The 20986-nt window shown below is 44.7% G+C and overlaps 1 protein-coding gene across 1 annotated transcript in view; it reads right to left on the reverse strand.

Annotated features, from left to right (window-relative positions):
• Positions 1-20986, reverse strand: part of LOC120024992 (NAD(P) transhydrogenase, mitochondrial-like) — a 29883-nt gene that overhangs the window by 5518 nt on the left and 3379 nt on the right. Inside the window, exons 3-17 of the mRNA XM_038969405.1 lie at positions 9485-9714; positions 8710-8927; positions 8477-8564; positions 8193-8281; positions 7439-7626; positions 7077-7210; positions 6867-6967; positions 6522-6612; positions 4561-4714; positions 4308-4469; positions 3813-3923; positions 3574-3719; positions 3276-3471; positions 1976-2209; positions 648-808 (exon numbers count right to left, since the gene is read on the reverse strand). Coding sequence (XP_038825333.1) covers positions 648-808; positions 1976-2209; positions 3276-3471; positions 3574-3719; positions 3813-3923; positions 4308-4469; positions 4561-4714; positions 6522-6612; positions 6867-6967; positions 7077-7210; positions 7439-7626; positions 8193-8281; positions 8477-8564; positions 8710-8927; positions 9485-9714 — 2303 coding nt within the window. The remainder of the gene's footprint in view (positions 1-647; positions 809-1975; positions 2210-3275; positions 3472-3573; positions 3720-3812; positions 3924-4307; positions 4470-4560; positions 4715-6521; positions 6613-6866; positions 6968-7076; positions 7211-7438; positions 7627-8192; positions 8282-8476; positions 8565-8709; positions 8928-9484; positions 9715-20986) is intronic.

A 20986-nucleotide genomic window follows, 5' to 3' on the forward strand; every position in this document is an offset into this window, starting at 1 on the left:
CTGAAAGGTTGTGCACAACACCTGTAACAACCACCCCAGAACATTCCCCAAATGTTCTCATTAGGTTTCCAGGTAAGGTAGTAATGCACCAGTAATGTTTTTAGAACATACTGCCACAACGAAATATAGGAGCAATGTTCTGGGAATGTTCTAAAAACATCAGGCAATTGTTTTATACAAACATTGTGTAATCATGAGCCAACTGGCCAGGTTTTGTGTTATGAGAACATTTGCCGCAACCTAGCGAATGTTCTGGGAACTTTTACAGAGCCAATTTTGGTTTGCTGGGTAGTCAATAGATAAACCCCTCACAGTAACTTTATGTAACTTTATGATACTGTGTTATTTCCTCTAGATCAGGGGTAGGCAACTAGATTAAGCCGTGGAAGGATTTTTGTTGGAGCTGAAACAAACTATACAAAAAAATGTTAAACACTCGGGCCAGTTTTGGCCAGCGGGCCGCCTGTTGCCTAACCCTGCTGTAGATTTTGGTTGTCGTTGTAGCCTTTATCAAGGTCAGTCCCACCAACATTGTTGAGTGTCAAAGTTTTTCTTATTCTGATTAGAGCTGAATAACACTATTGGTCCTTAGTGGTCTTTCTTCACCATGTCTGTATAAAACATTACAGCTTTAGCCATGTTCTCACCATGATGGTGGAGAGTCCAGACACTCCAACCAGACAGCCCATGCCAGTAGCGTAGTCAGCACTGAGCATGAAGGGAATCATACCACCGACAGACGCCGTCATCAGACCGGCGTTCATCATGTGACGCCCCGGCAACATCAGCGGGGCGGAGTTCAGAACGCCTGACAGGAGGGAATACAGAACAATATTCACAAACCTGCACCCGGAACTCAAAACTCTGAACTCAGATCATTCTGAACTGGAAATTGGGAACAGAGAGGAGTGGAACGGGGAATCCTGGAAGGAGATGGTGTAGGGTTGAATTGATATATCACATTGATTAGAGTGAGGGGTGGAGGTCAGGTGGAGCGTTCTATTATATTGATAACAGACCAGATCTGGCAGGGACTCCTGCCTTTGGTCTGTCTCTCATTACCAGTGATCACAGAGGGAACAGAGAACTGACGGTTTCTAAACGCAATAGACAACCGTTTCTCACGTGTGGGCCAGAAAAATACCTCCCCTCCATAGAGAAGCAGTCCCCCCACACACTTAAAGAGAAGATTCACCCATTTTGAATGTTATATTGTTTTGTGTATCTCTGAGTGATGTTTTATCGATTTCCTGGGTCATTTAATGTTTTCATGAGTATCTGAGTTACTGGTGTTCAAGCAGGCAGACATCCATCCGGTTTGACGTAGCGCTGTGATAAAGTCTCACTACCCTGGAAGTTAATAGGAATAGGACTTTAAGATGGTGAAAACGTCTCTCATACATGTCAGATTTCAATACTGGCCGATGACACGGGAGGTTGTCTTCTCTCAAATGACTCAATGATCATATTTTTTGAGATATTCCACCCGTCGAGAAATGTAAAATTTAACAGAGGGTCTAGCACATTTCTCCTATGTCTGCCTCTTCAGTCCAGGGTGCATTGCATGGTGCCGTTGCGAATGTCAAACTCCACTCTGATTTTTACGTTTCTACCAACCTTATTTTAAACGCCAAAATGAAACATTTAATCACAAAAAATATTGCTCTGACATGTGTTATTTAACACTGTACATTGTAGTGGTTTTGGTGGATTTTTCCTTTAACAACTGTTACCTTACCAACATAGAACTCCTACAAGCCTCCCGGCCCTTCCACTCTGTCAGGCACGCAATAATCAGCCATACTCACTAACACACACACACACCATCCTGGCCTGGATTTCCCATGGGATCTTGAGCTTTGGCTAGATCAAAGGAGGCAATCAGTACCACAGGACAGAGAGCTCAGAGAGAGAGAGTGTGTGTGTGTCTGTCTGTGTTCCTGCATTCACGTGTGTTAATGGCGGTCTACAGTACCTTGCAGCTTGCCATAGGCCACCAGTGACCCACTGAAGGTGACCCCTCCGATGTATGTGCCGAGGTAGGCCACAGTCTTCACCATGTTGGCTGCAGGGTGCACGTCCAGGTGGGGGTACTCGATCATGTACTCTGCCACACAGGTCAGCACTGCAGCCAGACCCACCAGGCTGTGGAAGGCAGCTACCAGCTGAGGGAGGTCGGTGATCTCAATACGCTTAGCAATGGTCAGACCTGGGGAAGCAGAGTAGCAGAGGGTCAGAAACACGCAGTAGGGCACAGGGGGAAACAGACACGCCGTCACATTAGAGACCGTCAGTTCTATACAAGTACCGATGGCTGTAGGTCCTAGCAGTTGATTTGGAATTCAGCAACAACAAAGAACAGCCCTGAATCTCTGAAGGTGGCCAAATGTATAAGACATGTTGTATGGAAGTCTTTTCTCCTGGTCTCACAGTGCTTCACATAGAGTTGGACTAACTCCTAGTGCTACAACATACTGTACTCGCTGGGAAGGCAACCATCTGGACTGAGTTACTTCTCTATTCATATTGGGCATTAACATCAGAAGTAACAGAATAGTCTGGAGGCACGCTCTAAACAGTGTTGTCAAAAACCCTAATAAAATAACAACTAGTTCTCTAAAGGATAATATTACTAATATCAGACTGCGTAAACACACATGCCCTGTGTGTGTGTGTGTCTGACAGCTGCCAGGGCCTAAGAGAATAATAACATCATATCAGTATAACACACCACTACTTAAGAACCCACACACACCTAAAGTACTCTGACACCATGAAGATATCAGAACATGTATATCTGTAAATCTAGACAGCATGATGGATGGTCCATCATAGTTTCAATAATTCAAACTAATTTTTCAAAGACTTCAGAAATAATATGCAAAGTCGATAACATGTAAAAACCTTAATCATGGTTTTATACACTTTTAAACAAATGTGGAATGGTGTATGAGATCAGATATTTCTAGACTTTTCTGCCTGTGTTGTCCAGACCAAAATCCTCATCACCAATGGCAGAAGGAAAAGCTCAGAGGTAGAAATATGGCATCTAGCTGGAAAAGTTGACTTGGGCCCGTTTCCCGGACACGGATTAAGCCTGGTCTTGGAGGGCCTACTTACCCAGTGTCTTCTGGTGGCCATGGGCTTTTTAGTTTCCATTTGAATCAGAAAGTATTTTTAGATGTTTAAACACAGTTTCAATACATTTTGGTTAGATTTGACATGGTATGTATGTGTATCTGTATATGGCTGTGTGGTGTGGCAGGTCTACGTACCCAGGGTTCCTCCGGTGGCCATTGCGGCACTCATCTGTGCCAGCAGCTCAGGAGAGGGCTTCAGGGAGCCGAGGGTGGCAGCAATGCCCCCTGCTACCCCCATCATGCCCAGGGCATTACCCAGACGACTGGTGCCCTGTGAAGACAGCCCTGCCAATGCTCCCACACAGCACATACCAGACCCCAGGTACATCATCTAGAACACACAGTGTTACACAACATAACACACCTACACAACACAGTTGGCTTCCTGACCCCAGGTAGTTACATCATCTGTAAAACAGCACATCAGTGTCACCTGCTCGATGTGGAAGCCAGCAGCCACAGAGGCCCCGTAACCTCCTATGAAGACTCCTATTGGCAGACCGTACAGGTAGTTGTACTCTGGAGGGTCTGTAGGACGCTTAAACATGTCCAGCATCCTCTGGGTGATCATGAACCCACCTGGGAGGACAGAGACAGGTTGAGACAGTGAGTGAGTGCGCGCTTGTGTGTGTGCGTGCGTGTGCGCATGTGTGTGTCGTGTGTGTGCCGGACCTGCGATGTTGATGGAGGAGACGAAGGCTGCAGCCAGAGCCAGGCCCTCGGGGAAGGAGGAGGGGTGGAGACCTCCCCCCATCAGGACCAGACCACCCACAGCAGTCAGACCTGCCATGGGGAGAGAAGACAACATGTTCACACACACCTTGTTCAACGTCCAGGTGCTTGAAGGAGTAAAGAAATGGAATAATGTAACAGTTTCTGCAGGGGTTTCTTAGGGGGAGAAAATAAGCGGAGGGCTTTGTTACACTACACAGCTAAATACTACAGACACACCCAGTATGGAGAATAGGGTGACCATTACCTACTGACACACCAGGGTCGTATTCACTAGACACCAAACAGCTGAAAACTGACCCACACGAGGAGGACTGACAAAACCTGTCCAATAAATGCTTGTTTTTCATTGCAAAGCGTTTTAATACATTTTACTAAAATGTGCACAAATAAACAGGACCCAGCAGTGACACTGTTTGAGCCCTGACCTCTTACCTGAGATGGCGTTGGTGACGGACATGAGGGGTGAGTGGAGGGCGGAGGTGACGCCCCACACCGTGTGGTATCCCACGATGCCGGCCAGGCCGAAAGTTGTGACCATCTGGGTGAAGGCTGCGTTGGGCGCCGCCAAGCCCAGAGCCAGACATGTAGAGAGACCTGGGGACAGGACAGCAGAGAGGGAGAGAATTAGAGTGTGTGTGTGTGTGTGTGTGCATGTGCGTAAGTGTGTGCGGTGTGAGTGTCTGACCTGCGGTGTAGACACCAGCATTGGTCAAGGTCTTCTGGAAGGGTGAGACCACAGCTGCCTTCTCTGCCGCTAGCTCTGCTACACTTTTCTGTTTGACTGGAGCGGCCGGGGGTTGTGTCTTAGGTTGGGGGGATGGGAACAGGCTCTTGCCTTCCTGGAGATGTGACAAACACAACGTGAGAGATACACAATATGAGAAACACACAATGTGAAAAATACACAAGATGAAAAATACACGTTGTTAGAAATCCACGTGACAAATACACACATTGAGAAACACGTGAGCAATTGAAGAATATTCTAAATGGAAGGTTATTGTTAGAAATGGAGGGATCCTGTCATGGATTTAATTGGAATCCTTGCTTTTTAAAAAGTGAGTTTCTACGGCACGCAAGGTTGAAAATAAGAGACTGACCAATCACGTGCAAGTTGAAGACAGGATTCTTCATGTGTCTACCTAAGGGACCTGAGTAACAACCACGGGGATATAACGATGGAACATAGCTAGCGAGAAAAATCACATTTAAATAGCATTAATAATTATTTGTTTAATACGTGGTAAGGTGACACACCTCATGCTTTCTCTGCCTCTCTAGTCTGCCATAAACACTGTCAAAGTGTCAAAACTGTCAAAGCAAGACATTCCTGGAAAAGTGCATTTAAAAAAGATATTTCATAACTAGCATTCCTGTTTCTCACGTAAACTGTGCTATGTGCAGCCAGCTGGATTCCAGCTCTGAGAGACTATAGCAGGGTGGCTTATGGGTCATGGTGACGCTTCACTCAGAAATAACAGCCTGCATCCCAACTGTCAAATCAAGACATTCCTGGAAAAGTGCATTTAAAAAAGATATTTCATAACTAGCATTCCTGTTTCTCACGTAAACTGTGCTATGTGCAGCCAGCTGGATTCCAGCTCTGAGAGACTATAGCAGGGTGGCTTATGGGTCATGGTGACGCTTCACTCAGAAATAACAGCCTGCATCCCAAATGGCACCCTATTTCCTATATAGGGAGCTACTTTTGACCAGGGCCCATAGGATGCCATTTGGGAGGCAGAGAAAGTCTGAGCATGAAGGGACGTGGACTCTTCAACTCATTCAACAGAGAAGATCTGCCAAACTTTGATTTTGGAGTGAAATATCCCGTTTAAAACTCCCTGCTTTCTTCAGTCTCAGTGTGACTGATTCGCCTACTTTGGAGCCACTTTACTTATCGTGTCAATTGAAACAAAACCGAATCCAACCTTTTTTCACGGGAGAAGACAGCATTTGCACCCACAATTTGACGGGGGAAAAAATACTGCCAACCTCAAGAGACATCTGAAAGAGAGTCCTCACAATATATACGCTCAGGTAATAACAGATTATTAATGCTAGTTAAGTAGTAACTAACTAACTATGACAGAACTTTGATTGCAATACGCTACAGTATGTCAAAGGTTGTGATTTATCATCTGCTGCAGAGTAATGTGTTCTTCTGCCAATCTGGCTGTTGGGAAAAGAATCTACAATATGTTGGTAGGACAAGGCTGAGTGTGTTTGCGCACATGGAAGTTATGTTTACTATAGGTTAATGAGACAATGGAAATGGGACGACTAAAATGGGACTAAATTGAAAGGGCATTTAGTTGACTAAAATGGGACTAAATTGAAAGGGCATTTAGTTGACTAAAATGGGACTAAATTGAAAGGGCATTTAGTTGACTAAAATGGGACTAAATTGAAAGGGCATTTAGTTGACTAAAATGGGACTAAATTGAAAGGGCATTTAGTTGACTAAAATGGCCCACTGTTTTATTCATTTTGACAATAACTAGACTAAATCATTAGTCAAATGACAAAAATGTGACTTAATGATATTTTTGTCAAAATGACCAAGACTACACAAAACAATAAATAAAAGAGTACCAAAATGGACATATTCTACATACAGTATCAATAGAGACACATACTACACACCTGCATGACCATGGTTCCTCTGATGACGTGGTCCAGTGTCCCGTGATCAAACTCTTCTTTGGGCTCAAAGTGGAAGTAGTCTTTGTCTGGGCTGATGGGAATAATCACAATTAAAATCATACATTAATATATCACATTTATATACTGTACCACCTTCACCAAACTCCAATCCTTTTAGACTTGACCAGGAACAACTCAGGGTCTGTGGGGCTATAACAAAGGCCAGGTGTTTTTCCTGGTCAGGTAACGTGATCGGTCCTAGGGAAAATTACTGTTCCTGTCTAGTAGTATAATAAAGTGTCTATCCATCCAAAAACCTGTCCACCCACCCACCCGTCTCTCTACCTGATGGCCTTGAGCAGCTTGAGCACGTTGTTGGAGTACAGGGTGCTGGCTTGGGTGGGCATACGGCTGGGTAGGTCCGTGAAGCCGATGTGTGTCACACCCTGAGGAGAAACACACACAGCTCTGTTACACACACACACACACACAAACTCCAACTATACACACTCTAGGGACAGTATTATTCTTCCAGAACTGAGCTGGTCTCCTCACCTTGTGTACGTGCAGCTCTCCAGGCTTGGTGGTCTCAATGTTTCCTCCAGCCTCAGCAGCCAGATCCACCACCACAGAGCCATCCTTCATAGACTCCACCATCTCTGTCTTGATCAGGATGGGAGCTCGCTTACCTACAGACAGAGGGCATGGTCACGGATCATTATAGAAAGGGAAATTATTAGGATAGAAAGACCATATTGATGGTGATAGAGAAAGGAGGGAGAGACGTAGGAGAGAAACAAAGAGAGGAGAACAAAGAGACAGAGTATGAATGAATGAATGAGAGCATGAATGAATGAGATACTGAATGAATGAATGAGAGCATGAATGAATGAGATACTGAATTAATGAATGTTGACCTGGGATGAGAGCAGTACTGATGAGGATGTCCACGTCTTTACACTGCTTGGCAAACAACTCCATCTCAGCTGCAATGAACTCTGGGGACATCTCCTTGGCGTAACCTCCAACACCGTCCCCGGACTCCTTAATGTGCACCTCCAAAGGCTCCGCCCCGAACGACTTAAACTGTTCCAGAGCTGCTGGTCTGAGGGTGGATACAGAACATCACCATCATCAATACTGTACCTGATATCGAAGACTAACTACAACTCATCTGGTACTGCAACTCACCTGGTATTAAAGCTTCTGACTGCAACTCACCTGGTATTAAAGCTTCTGACTGCAGCTCACCTGGTATTAAAGCTTCTGACTGCAACTCACCTGGTATTAAAGCTTCTGACTGCAGCTCACCTGGAATTAAAGCTTCTGACTGCAGCTCACCTGGTATTAAAGCTTCTGACTGCAGCTCACCTGGTATTAAAGCTTCTGACTGCAGCTCACCTGGTATTAAAGCTTCTGACTGCAGCTCACCTGGTATTAAAGCTTCTGACTGCAGCTCACCTGATATTAAAGCTTCTGACTGCAGCTCACCTGGTATTAAAGCTTCTGACTGCAGCTCACCTGGAATTAAAGCTTCTGACTGCAGCTCACCTGGTATTAAAGCTTCTGACTGCAGCTCACCTGGTATTAAAGCTTCTGACTGCAGCTCACCTGGAATTAAAGCTTCTGACTGCAGCTCACCTGGTATCGAAGCCTCTGACGATAGCTCACCTGGTATCGAAGCCTCTGACGATAGCTCCCATAGACTTGGCGGCTCCAGCTGCAGCCAAACCAGCCACTCCACCTCCGATGACCAGGACCTGGAAGGGTTAACAAGATGGCGGTCAGAGATACAGCGACGTTACATTGATCCCACAGACTCTGCAGTGCAGTCCAGATGACAGGCTAGTCAAAACACTATAATATAGTTAATGCTCTGAGATGTCACAGTTGTTCAGTTTTGACAGGTACATTCACATTGATATAGTTGATATAACTGCTATAGAAGGACTTACCTTGGCTGGGGGGACTTTCCCTGCTGCTGTGATCTGACCAGTGAAGAATCTGCCAAAGTGGTTAGCAGCCAGAACAACAGCCTTGTACCTGCAGGACACACACAGTTCTATGAACACATTGAACAAGTTTCAGAGCTGGAGGCTAAGACATATGCGTTACTGTGTGTGTACGTATGCGTGTGTGCATGCGTGGGGGTCTGCATGTCTGGGTCTCTGTGCATGTCTCCCCTTACCCTGCAATGTTAGCCATGGAGCTGAGTGCGTCGTAGCCCTGTGCGATGGTGACGCGCGGGACCTGATCCATGGCCAGCACGGTGGTCTGACTCTGGGCCAGCTTCTCCATGAGATCAGGATTCTGGGCTGGGTAGATGAAGCTCACCAGGGTGGATTTAGGCTTCAGCAGCTCTGACTCATGTTTGCCAGTAGCCTCATTCAACACTGGAGCTCTCACCTGGACAGAAAGTTCAAGAGAGAAGATGGGTCAGAGGTTACCAGGGGCCAACAATGTCTAAGAGATTGAAATGTTTATTTTGTTTCCTCTACTAGCTTAAACAACCAGCAACAAGGATTTACTCAGACTTCACCTGGTTACACCAGTGTTATCCCATACCTAATACATTGGAAGGGCAAAACTCATTCCTCACTCAATTTGTTGTGTAAAACTCCCATTGACATACTATAAGTGTGAAGTATGAGTTACAATAAAGTTCCATTTCAACATGTGTCTATCTGAAGTTATGAACTATTGAGGGCCAGATCCTAACACATTTTGTTGCCTAACAGCACGTTCAAGGGGATCTGCCTGAGCTAGGATCTGCCTGAGTGTGGAACAACTAATCTTGATCTCATTATGAGTAGTTCATGGAATGCAAGATGATCTGTAGATCCATGATTCTGCACAGAGCCTTGATCAGGCCGATCCTCTCAGATGTAACCCTGCAGCCCTGGGTTCAAGTATTGACCACACTGAGTTTGAGTTTAGTTTGAGTTCCACAGCCCAGTACTGACCTTGAGGACCAGGTCAGATCCGAAGGCCCCGTTAGTGTCTGTGATGGAGGCTCCAGCGTTTCTGTACATTTGGTCAGAGAACTTAGCGTGGTCTCCTGCTCCAGACTCCACCTGGACGTTGAAGCCCTGTTTGACGAGCAGCTCCACCCCCGCAGGGGACACAGCCACACGACGCTCATTCTTAAAGATCTCCTTAGGAACTCCTACCACCAGGTCCTTATACAGCCGTCCTGTATGAACACACACAACCTCATTTTAACAAACACTTGAGGACAACCACATAAGATACAACACACCTTGGGGAAAAACAATGGGTGTGATTTACACACACTGAATCAGTGCGCACACACAAACACACCTATACAGATACATGAGTGGGAGACATGAGTATAGCATTACAATTAACAGCATGAAGAGTAACCCAATTCTGAGTTCAGAAAACAATGCTGTTTGTCATTATCAAGACTAGGTGAGAATCTGGGAGAGACTGACAGGTTCAGGGTAAAAGAGGCTGCAGATGAGACTGTGGAAGAGGCAGGGAAGAGAGTAAGGAAGTATGGAAGTGAGGCAGGGAGTGAAGCAGGTTGTAGTGTACTAGGCCGTAGTGACTACTACTGTAGTGTGTAAATCATACTAAGGCAGGTTGTAGTGTACTAGGCCGTAGTGACTACTACTGTAGTGTGTAAATCATACTAAGGCAGGTTGTAGTGTACTAGGCCGTAGTGACTACTACTGTAGTGTGTAAATCATACTAAGGCAGGTTGTAGTGTACTAGGCCGTAGTGACTACTACTGTAGTGTGTAAATCATACTAAGGCAGGTTGTAGTGTACTAGGCCGTAGTGACTACTACTGTAGTGTGTAAATCATACTAAGGCAGGTTGTAGTGTACTAGGCCGTAGTGACTACTACTGTAGTGTACTAGGCCGTAGTGACTACTACTGCAGTGTGTAAATCATACTAAGGCAGGCTGTAGTGACTACTACTGTAGTGTACTAGGCCGTAGTGACTACTACTGTAGTGTGTAAATCATACTAAGGCAGGTTGTAGTGTACTAGGCCGTAGTGACTACTACTGTAGTGTGTAAATCATACTAAGGCAGGTTGTAGTGTACTAGGCCGTAGTGACTACTACTGTAGTGTGTAAATCATACTAAGGCAGGTTGTAGTGTACTAGGCCGTAGTGACTACTAATGTAGTGTACTAGGCCGTAGTGACTACTACTGTAGTGTGTAAATCATACTAAGGCAGGTTGTAGTGTACTAGGCCGTAGTGACTACTACTGTAGTGTGTAAATCATACTAAGGCAGGTTGTAGTGTACTAGGCCGTAGTGACTACTACTGTAGTGTGTAAATCATACTAAGGCAGGTTGTAGTGTACTAGGCCGTAGTGACTACTACTGTAGTGTGTAAATCATACTAAGGCAGGTTGTAGTGTACTAGGCCGTAGTGACTACTACTGTAGTGTGTAAATCATACTAAGGCAGGCTGTAGTGTACTAGGCCGTAGTGACTACTACTGTAGTGTGTAAATCATACTGAGGCAGGCTGTAGTGTACTAGGCCGTAGTGACTACTACTGTAGTGTGTAAATCATACTGAGGCAGGCTGTAGTGTACTAGGCCGTAGTGACTACTACTGTAGTGTGTAAATCATACTAAGGCAGGTTGTAGTGTACTAGGCCGTAGTGACTACTACTGTAGTGTGTAAATCATACTAAGGCAGGCTGTAGTGTACTAGGCCGTAGTGACTACTACTGTAGTGTGTAAATCATACTAAGGCAGGTTGTAGTGTACTAGGCCGTAGTGACTACTACTGTAGTGTGTAAATCATACTAAGGCAGGCTGTAGTGTACTAGGCCGTAGTGACTACTACTGTAGTGTGTAAATCATACTAAGGCAGGCTGTAGTGTACTAGGCCGTAGTGACTACTACTGTAGTGTGTAAATCATACTAAGGCAGGTTGTAGTGTACTAGGCCGTAGTGACTACTACTGTAGTGTGTAAATCATACTAAGGCAGGTTGTAGTGTACTAGGCCGTAGTGACTACTACTGTAGTGTGTAAATCATACTAAGGCAGGTTGTAGTGTACTAGGCCGTAGTGACTACTACTGTAGTGTGTAAATCATACTAAGGCAGGCTGTAGTGTACTAGGCCGTAGTGACTACTACTGTAGTGTGTAAATCATACTAAGGCAGGCTGTAGTGTACTAGGCCGTAGTGACTACTACTGTAGTGTGTAAATCATACTAAGGCAGGCTGTAGTGTACTAGGCCGTAGTGACTACTACTGTAGTGTGTAAATCATACTAAGGCAGGTTGTAGTGTACTAGGCCGTAGTGACTACTACTGTAGTGTGTAAATCATACTAAGGCAGGTTGTAGTGTACTAGGCCGTAGTGACTACTACTGTAGTGTGTAAATCATACTAAGGCAGGCTGTAGTGTACTAGGCCGTAGTGACTACTACTGTAGTGTGTAAATCATACTAAGGCAGGCTGTAGTGTACTAGGCCGTAGTGACTACTACTGTAGTGTGTAAATCATACTAAGGCAGGCTGTAGTGTACTAGGCCGTAGTGACTACTACTGTAGTGTGTAAATCATACTAGGCAGGCTGTAGTGTACTAGGCCGTAGTGACTACTACTGTAGTGTGTAAATCATACTGAGGCAGGCTGTAGTGTACTAGGCCGTAGTGACTACTACTGTAGTGTGTAAATCATACTAAGGCAGGCTGTAGTGTACTAGGCCGTAGTGACTACTACTGTAGTGTGTAAATCATACTAAGGCAGGCTGTAGTGTACTAGGCCGTAGTGACTACTACTGTAGTGTGTAAATCATACTAAGGCAGGCTGTAGTGTACTAGGCCGTAGTGACTACTACTGTAGTGTGTAAATCATACTAAGGCAGGCTGTAGTGTACTAGGCCGTAGTGACTACTACTGTAGTGTGTAAATCATACTAAGGCAGGCTGTAGTGTACTAGGCCGTAGTGACTACTACTGTAGTGTGTAAATCATACTAAGGCAGGCTGTAGTGTACTAGGCCGTAGTGACTACTACTGTAGTGTGTAAATCATACTAAGGCAGGCTGTAGTGTACTAGGCCGTAGTGACTACTACTGTAGTGTGTAAATCATACTAAGGCAGGCTGTAGTGTACTAGGCCGTAGTGACTACTACTGTAGTGTGTAAATCATACTAAGGCAGGCTGTAGTGTACTAGGCCGTAGTGACTACTACTGTAGTGTGTAAATCATACTAAGGCAGGCTGTAGTGTACTAGGCCGTAGTGACTACTACTGTAGTGTGTAAATCATACTAAGGCAGGTTGTAGTGTACTAGGCCGTAGTGACTACTACTGTAGTGTGTAAATCATACTAAGGCAGGCTGTAGTGTACTAGGCCGTAGTGACTACTACTGTAGTGTGTAAATCATACTAAGGCAGGTTGTAGTGTACTAGGCCGTAGTGACTACTACTGTAGTGTGTGAATCATACTAAGGCAGGCTGTAGTGTACTAGGCCGTAGTGACTACTACTGTAGTGTGTAAATCATACTAAGGCAGGCTGTAGTGTACTAGGCCGTAGTGACTACTACTGTAGTGTGTAAATCATACTAAGGCAGGCTGTAGTGTACTAGGCCGTAGTGACTACTACTGTAGTGTGTAAATCATACTAAGGCAGGCTGTAGTGTACTAGGCCGTAGTGACTACTACTGTAGTGTGTAAATCATACTAAGGCAGGCTGTAGTGTACTAGGCCGTAGTGACTACTACTGTAGTGTGTAAATCATACTAAGGCAGGTTGTAGTGTACTAGGCCGTAGTGACTACTACTGTAGTGTGTAAATCATACTAAGGCAGGTTGTAGTGTACTAGGCCGTAGTGACTACTACTGTAGTGTGTAAATCATACTAAGGCAGGTTGTAGTGTACTAGGCCGTAGTGACTACTACTGTAGTGTGTAAATCATACTAAGGCAGGCTGTAGTGTACTAGGCCGTAGTGACTACTACTGTAGTGTGTAAATCATACTAAGGCAGGTTGTAGTGTATTAGGCCGTAGTGACTACTACTGTAGTGTGTAAATCATACTAAGGCAGGTTGTAGTGTACTAGGCCGTAGTGACTACTACTGTAGTGTGTAAATCATACTAAGGCAGGTTGTAGTGTACTAGGCCGTAGTGACTACTACTGTAGTGTGTAAATCATACTAAGGCAGGTTGTAGTGTACTAGGCCGTAGTGACTACTACTGTAGTGTGTAAATCATACTAAGGCAGGTTGTAGTGTACTAGGCCGTAGTGACTACTACTGTAGTGTGTAAATCATACTAAGGCAGGCTGTAGTGTACTAGGCCGTAGTGACTACTACTGTAGTGTGTAAATCATACTGAGGCAGGCTGTAGTGTACTAGGCCGTAGTGACTACTACTGTAGTGTGTAAATCATACTAAGGCAGGTTGTAGTGTACTAGGCCGTAGTGACTACTACTGTAGTGTGTAAATCATACTAAGGCAGGCTGTAGTGTACTAGGCCGTAGTGACTACTACTGTAGTGTGTAAATCATACTGAGGCAGGTTGTAGTGTACTAGGCCGTAGTGACTACTACTGTAGTGTGTAAATCATACTGAGGCAGGCTGTAGTGTACTAGGCCGTAGTGACTACTACTGTAGTGTGTAAATCATACTAAGGCAGGTTGTAGTGTACTAGGCCGTAGTGACTACTACTGTAGTGTGTAAATCATACTAAGGCAGGTTGTAGTGTACTAGGCCGTAGTGACTACTACTGTAGTGTGTAAATCATACTGAGGCAGGCTGTAGTGTACTAGGCCGTAGTGACTACTACTGTAGTGTGTAAATCATACTAAGGCAGGCTGTAGTGTACTAGGCCGTAGTGACTACTACTGTAGTGTGTAAATCATACTAAGGCAGGCTGTAGTGTACTAGGCCGTAGTGACTACTACTGTAGTGTGTAAATCATACTGAGGCAGGCTGTAGTGTACTAGGCCGTAGTGACTACTACTGTAGTGTGTAAATCATACTAAGGCAGGCTGTAGTGTACTAGGCCGTAGTGACTACTACTGTAGTGTGTAAATCATACTAAGGCAGGCTGTAGTGTACTAGGCCGTAGTGACTACTACTGTAGTGTGTAAATCATACTAAGGCAGGCTGTAGTGTACTAGGCCGTAGTGACTACTACTGTAGTGTGTAAATCATACTAAGGCAGGCTGTAGTGTACTAGGCCGTAGTGACTACTACTGTAGTGTGTAAATCATACTAAGGCAGGTTGTAGTGTACTAGGCCGTAGTGACTACTACTGTAGTGTGTAAATCATACTAAGGCAGGCTGTAGTGTACTAGGCCGTAGTGACTACTACTGTAGTGTGTAAATCATACTAAGGCAGGCTGTAGTGTACTAGGCCGTAGTGACTACTACTGTAGTGTGTAAATCATACTGAGGCAGGCTGTAGTGTACTAGGCCGTAGTGACTACTACTGTAGTGTGTAAATCATACTGAGGCAGGCTGTAGTGTACTAGGCCGTAGTGACTACTACTGTAGTGTGTAAATCATACTGAGGCAGGCTGTAGTGTACTAGGCCGTAGTGACTACTACTGCAGTGTGTAAATCATACTGAGGCAGGCTGTAGTGTACTAGGCCGTAGTGACTACTACTGCAGTGTGTAAATCATACTGAGGCAGGTTGTAGTGTACTAGGCCGTAGTGACTACTACTGCAGTGTGTAAATCATACTAAGGCAGGTTGTAGTGTACTAGGCCGTAGTGACTACTACTGCAGTGTGTAAATCATACTAAGGCAGGTTGTAGTGTACTAGGCCGTAGTGACTACTACTGTAGTGTGTAAATCATACTAAGGCAGGCTGTAGTGTACTAGGCCGTAGTGACTACTACTGTAGTGTGTAAATCATACTAAGGCAGGCTGTAGTGTACTAGGCCGTAGTGACTACTACTGCAGTGTGTAAATCATACTAAGGCAGGTTGTAGTGTACTAGGCCGTAGTGACTACTACTGCAGTGTGTAAATCATACTAAGGCAGGTTGTAGTGTACTAGGCCGTAGTGACTACTACTGTAGTGTGTAAATCATACTAAGGCAGGCTGTAGTGTACTAGGCCGTAGTGACTACTACTGTAGTGTGTAAATCATACTAAGGCAGGCTGTAGTGTACTAGGCCGTAGTGACTACTACTGTAGTGTGTAAATCATACTAAGGCAGGCTGTAGTGTACTAGGCCGTAGTGACTACTACTGTAGTGTGTAAATCATACTAAGGCAGGCTGTAGTGTACTAGGCCGTAGTGACTACTACTGTAGTGTGTAAATCATACTAAGGCAGGCTGTAGTGTACTAGGCCGTAGTGACTACTACTGTAGTGTGTAAATCATACTAAGGCAGGTTGTAGTGTACTAGGCCGTAGTGACTACTACTGTAGTGTGTAAATCATACTAAGGCAGGCTGTAGTGTACTAGGCCGTAGTGACTACTACTGTAGTGTGTAAATCATACTAAGGCAGGCTGTAGTGTACTAGGCCGTAGTGACTACTACTGTAGTGTGTAAATCATACTGAGGCAGGCTGTAGTGTACTAGGCCGTAGTGACTACTACTGTAGTGTGTAAATCATACTGAGGCAGGCTGTAGTGTACTAGGCCGTAGTGACTACTACTGTAGTGTGTAAATCATACTGAGGCAGGCTGTAGTGTACTAGGCCGTAGTGACTACTACTGTAGTGTGTAAATCATACTGAGGCAGGCTGTAGTGTACTAGGCCGTAGTGACTACTACTGTAGTGTGTAAATCATACTGAGGCAGGCTGTAGTGTACTAGGCCGTAGTGACTACTACTGTAGTGTGTAAATCATACTAAGGCAGGTTGTAGTGTACTAGGCCGTAGTGACTACTACTGCAGTGTGTAAATCATACTAAGGCAGGTTGTAGTGTACTAGGCCGTAGTGACTACTACTGTAGTGTGTAAATCATACTAAGGCAGGCTGTAGTGTACTAGGCCGTAGTGACTACTACTGTAGTGTGTAAATCATACTAAGGCAGGCTGTAGTGTACTAGGCCGTAGTGACTACTACTGTAGTGTGTAAATCATACTAAGGCAGGCTGTAGTGTACTAGGCCGTAGTGACTACTACTGTAGTGTGTAAATCATACTAAGGCAGGCTGTAGTGTACTAGGCCGTAGTGACTACTACTGTAGTGTGTAAATCATACTAAGGCAGGCTGTAGTGTACTAGGCCGTAGTGACTACTACTGTAGTGTGTAAATCATACTAAGGCAGGCTGTAGTGTACTAGGCCGTAGTGACTACTACTGTAGTGTGTAAATCATACTAAGGCAGGCTGTAGTGTACTAGGCCGTAGTGACTACTACTGTAGTGTGTAAATCATACTAAGGCAGGTTGTAGTGTACTAGGCCGTAGTGACTACTACTGTAGTGTGTAAATCATACTAAGGCAGGTTGTAGTGTACTAGGCCGTAGTGACTACTACTGTAGTGTGTAAATCATACTAAGGCAGGCTGTAGTGTACTAGGCCGTAGTGACTACTACTGTAGTGTGTAAATCATACTAAGGCAGGCTGTAGTGTACTAGGCCGTAGTGACTACTACTGTAGTGTGTAAATCATACTAAGGCAGGCTGTAGTGTACTAGGCCGTAGTGACTACTACTGTAGTGTGTAAATCATACTAAGGCAGGCTGTAGTGTACTAGGCCGTAGTGACTACTACTGTAGTGTGTAAATCATACTAAGGCAGGCTGTAGTGTACTAGGCCGTAGTGACTACTACTGTAGTGTGTAAATCATACTAAGGCAGGCTGTAGTGTACTAGGCCGTAGTGACTACTACTGTAGTGTGTAAATCATACTAAGGCAGGCTGTAGTGTACTAGGCCGTAGTGACTACTACTGTAGTGTGTAAATCATACTAAGGCAGGCTGTAGTGTACTAGGCCGTAGTGACTACTACTGTAGTGTGTAAATCATACTAAGGCAGGCTGTAGTGTACTAGGCCGTAGTGACTACTACTGTAGTGTGTAAATCATACTAAGGCAGGCTGTAGTGTACTAGGCCGTAGTGACTACTACTGTAGTGTGTAAATCATACTAAGGCAGGTTGTAGTGTACTAGGCCGTAGTGACTACTACTGTAGTGTGTAAATCATACTAAGGCAGGCTGTAGTGTACTAGGCCGTAGTGACTACTAGGCCGTAGTGACTACTACTGTAGTGTGTAAATCATACTAAGGCAGGCTGTAGTGTACTAGGCCGTAGTGACTACTACTGTAGTGTGTAAATCATACTAAGGCAGGCTGTAGTGTACTAGGCCGTAGTGACTACTACTGTAGTGTGTAAATCATACTAAGGCAGGCTGTAGTGTACTAGGCCGTAGTGACTACTACTGTAGTGTGTAAATCATACTAAGGCAGGCTGTAGTGTACTAGGCCGTAGTGACTACTACTGTAGTGTGTAAATCATACTAAGGCAGGCTGTAGTGTACTAGGCCGTAGTGACTACTACTGTAGTGTGTAAATCATACTAAGGCAGGTTGTAGTGTACTAGGCCGTAGTGACTACTACTGTAGTGTGTAAATCATACTAAGGCAGGCTGTAGTGTACTAGGCCGTAGTGACTACTACTGTAGTGTGTAAATCATACTAAGGCAGGCTTGTAGTGTACTAGGCCGTAGTGACTACTACTGTAGTGTGTAAATCATACTAAGGCAGGCTTGTAGTGTACTAGGCCGTAGTGACTACTACTGTAGTGTGTAAATCATACTAAGGCAGGCTGTAGTGTACTAGGCCGTAGTGACTACTACTGTAGTGTGTAAATCATACTAAGGCAGGCTGTAGTGTACTAGGCCGTAGTGACTACTACTGTAGTGTGTAAATCATACTAAGGCAGGCTGTAGTGTACTAGGCCGTAGTGACTACTACTGTAGTGTGTAAATCATACTGAGGCAGGCTGTAGTGTACTAGGCCGTAGTGACTACTACTGTAGTGTGTAAATCATACTAAGGCAGGCTGTAGTGTACTAGGCCGTAGTGACTACTACTGTAGTGTGTAAATCATACTAAGGCAGGCTGTAGTGTACTAGGCCGTAGTGACTACTACTGTAGTGTGTAAATCATACTAAGGCAGGCTGTAGTGTACTAGGCCGTAGTGACTACTACTGTAGTGTGTAAATCATACTAAGGCAGGCTTGTAGTGTACTAGGCCGTAGTGACTACTACTGTAGTGTGTAAATCATACTAAGGCAGGCTGTAGTGTACTAGGCCGTAGTGACTACTACTGTAGTGTGTAAATCATACTAAGGCAGGCTGTAGTGTACTAGGCCGTAGTGACTACTACTGTAGTGTGTAAATCATACTAAGGCAGGCTGTAGTGTACTAGGCCGTAGTGACTACTACTGTAGTGTGTAAATCATACTAAGGCAGGCTGTAGTGTACTAGGCCGTAGTGACTACTACTGTAGTGTGTAAATCATACTAAGGCAGGCTGTAGTGTACTAGGCCGTAGTGACTACTACTGTAGTGTGTAAATCATACTAAGGCAGGCTGTAGTGTACTAGGCCGTAGTGACTACTACTGTAGTGTGTAAATCATACTAAGGCAGGCTGTAGTGTACTAGGCCGTAGTGACTACTACTGTAGTGTGTAAATCATACTAAGGCAGGCTGTAGTGTACTAGGCCGTAGTGACTACTACTGTAGTGTGTAAATCATACTAAGGCAGGCTGTAGTGTACTAGGCCGTAGTGACTACTACTGTAGTGTGTAAATCATACTAAGGCAGGCTGTAGTGTACTAGGCCGTAGTGACTACTACTGTAGTGTGTAAATCATACTAAGGCAGGCTGTAGTGTACTAGGCCGTAGTGACTACTACTGTAGTGTGTAAATCATACTAAGGCAGGCTTGTAGTGTACTAGGCCGTAGTGACTACTACTGTAGTGTGTAAATCATACTAAGGCAGGCTGTAGTGTACTAGGCCGTAGTGACTACTACTGTAGTGTGTAAATCATACTAAGGCAGGCTGTAGTGTACTAGGCCGTAGTGACTACTACTGTAGTGTGTAAATCATACTAAGGCAGGCTGTAGTGTACTAGGCCGTAGTGACTACTACTGTAGTGTGTAAATCATACTAAGGCAGGCTGTAGTGTACTAGGCCGTAGTGACTACTACTGTAGTGTGTAAATCATACTAAGGCAGGCTGTAGTGTACTAGGCCGTAGTGACTACTACTGTAGTGTGTAAATCATACTAAGGCAGGCTGTAGTGTACTAGGCCGTAGTGACTACTACTGTAGTGTGTAAATCATACTAAGGCAGGCTGTAGTGTACTAGGCCGTAGTGACTACTACTGTAGTGTGTAAATCATACTAGGCAGGCTGTAGTGTACTAGGCCGTAGTGACTACTACTGTAGTGTGTAAATCATACTAAGGCAGGCTGTAGTGTACTAGGCCGTAGTGACTACTACTGTAGTGTGTAAATCATACTAAGGCAGGCTTGTAGTGTACTAGGCCGTAGTGACTACTACTGTAGTGTGTAAATCATACTAAGGCAGGCTGTAGTGTACTAGGCCGTAGTGACTACTACTGTAGTGTGTAAATCATACTAAGGCAGGCTGTAGTGTACTAGGCCGTAGTGACTACTACTGTAGTGTGTAAATCATACTAAGGCAGGCTGTAGTGTACTAGGCCGTAGTGACTACTACTGTAGTGTGTAAATCATACTAAGGCAGGCTGTAGTGTACTAGGCCGTAGTGACTACTACTGTAGTGTGTAAATCATACTAAGGCAGGCTGTAGTGTACTAGGCCGTAGTGACTACTACTGTAGTGTGTAAATCATACTAAGGCAGGCTGTAGTGTACTAGGCCGTAGTGACTACTACTGTAGTGTGTAAATCATACTAAGGCAGGCTTGTAGTGTACTAGGCCGTAGTGACTACTACTGTAGTGTGTAAATCATACTAAGGCAGGCTGTAGTGTACTAGGCCGTAGTGACTACTACTGTAGTGTGTAAATCATACTAAGGCAGGTTGTAGTGTACTAGGCCGTAGTGACTACTACTGTAGTGTGTAAATCATACTAAGGCAGGCTGTAGTGTACTAGGCCGTAGTGACTACTACTGTAGTGTGTAAATCATACTAAGGCAGGTTGTAGTGTACTAGGCCGTAGTGACTACTACTGTAGTGTGTAAATCATACTAAGGCAGGTTGTAGTGTACTAGGCCGTAGTGACTACTACTGTAGTGTGTAAATCATACTAAGGCAGGCTGTAGTGTACTAGGCCGTAGTGACTACTACTGTAGTGTGTAAATCATACTAAGGCAGGCTGTAGTGTACTAGGCCGTAGTGACTACTACTGTAGTGTGTAAATCATACTGAGGCAGGCTGTAGTGTACTAGGCCGTAGTGACTACTACTGTAGTGTGTAAATCATACTAAGGCAGGCTGTAGTGTACTAGGCCGTAGTGACTACTACTGTAGTGTGTAAATCATACTAAGGCAGGTTGTAGTGTACTAGGCCGTAGTGAC

Source organism: Salvelinus namaycush, chromosome 30 (assembly GCF_016432855.1).
Source record: "Salvelinus namaycush isolate Seneca chromosome 30, SaNama_1.0, whole genome shotgun sequence".
Lineage (NCBI taxonomy): Eukaryota > Metazoa > Chordata > Actinopteri > Salmoniformes > Salmonidae > Salvelinus > Salvelinus namaycush.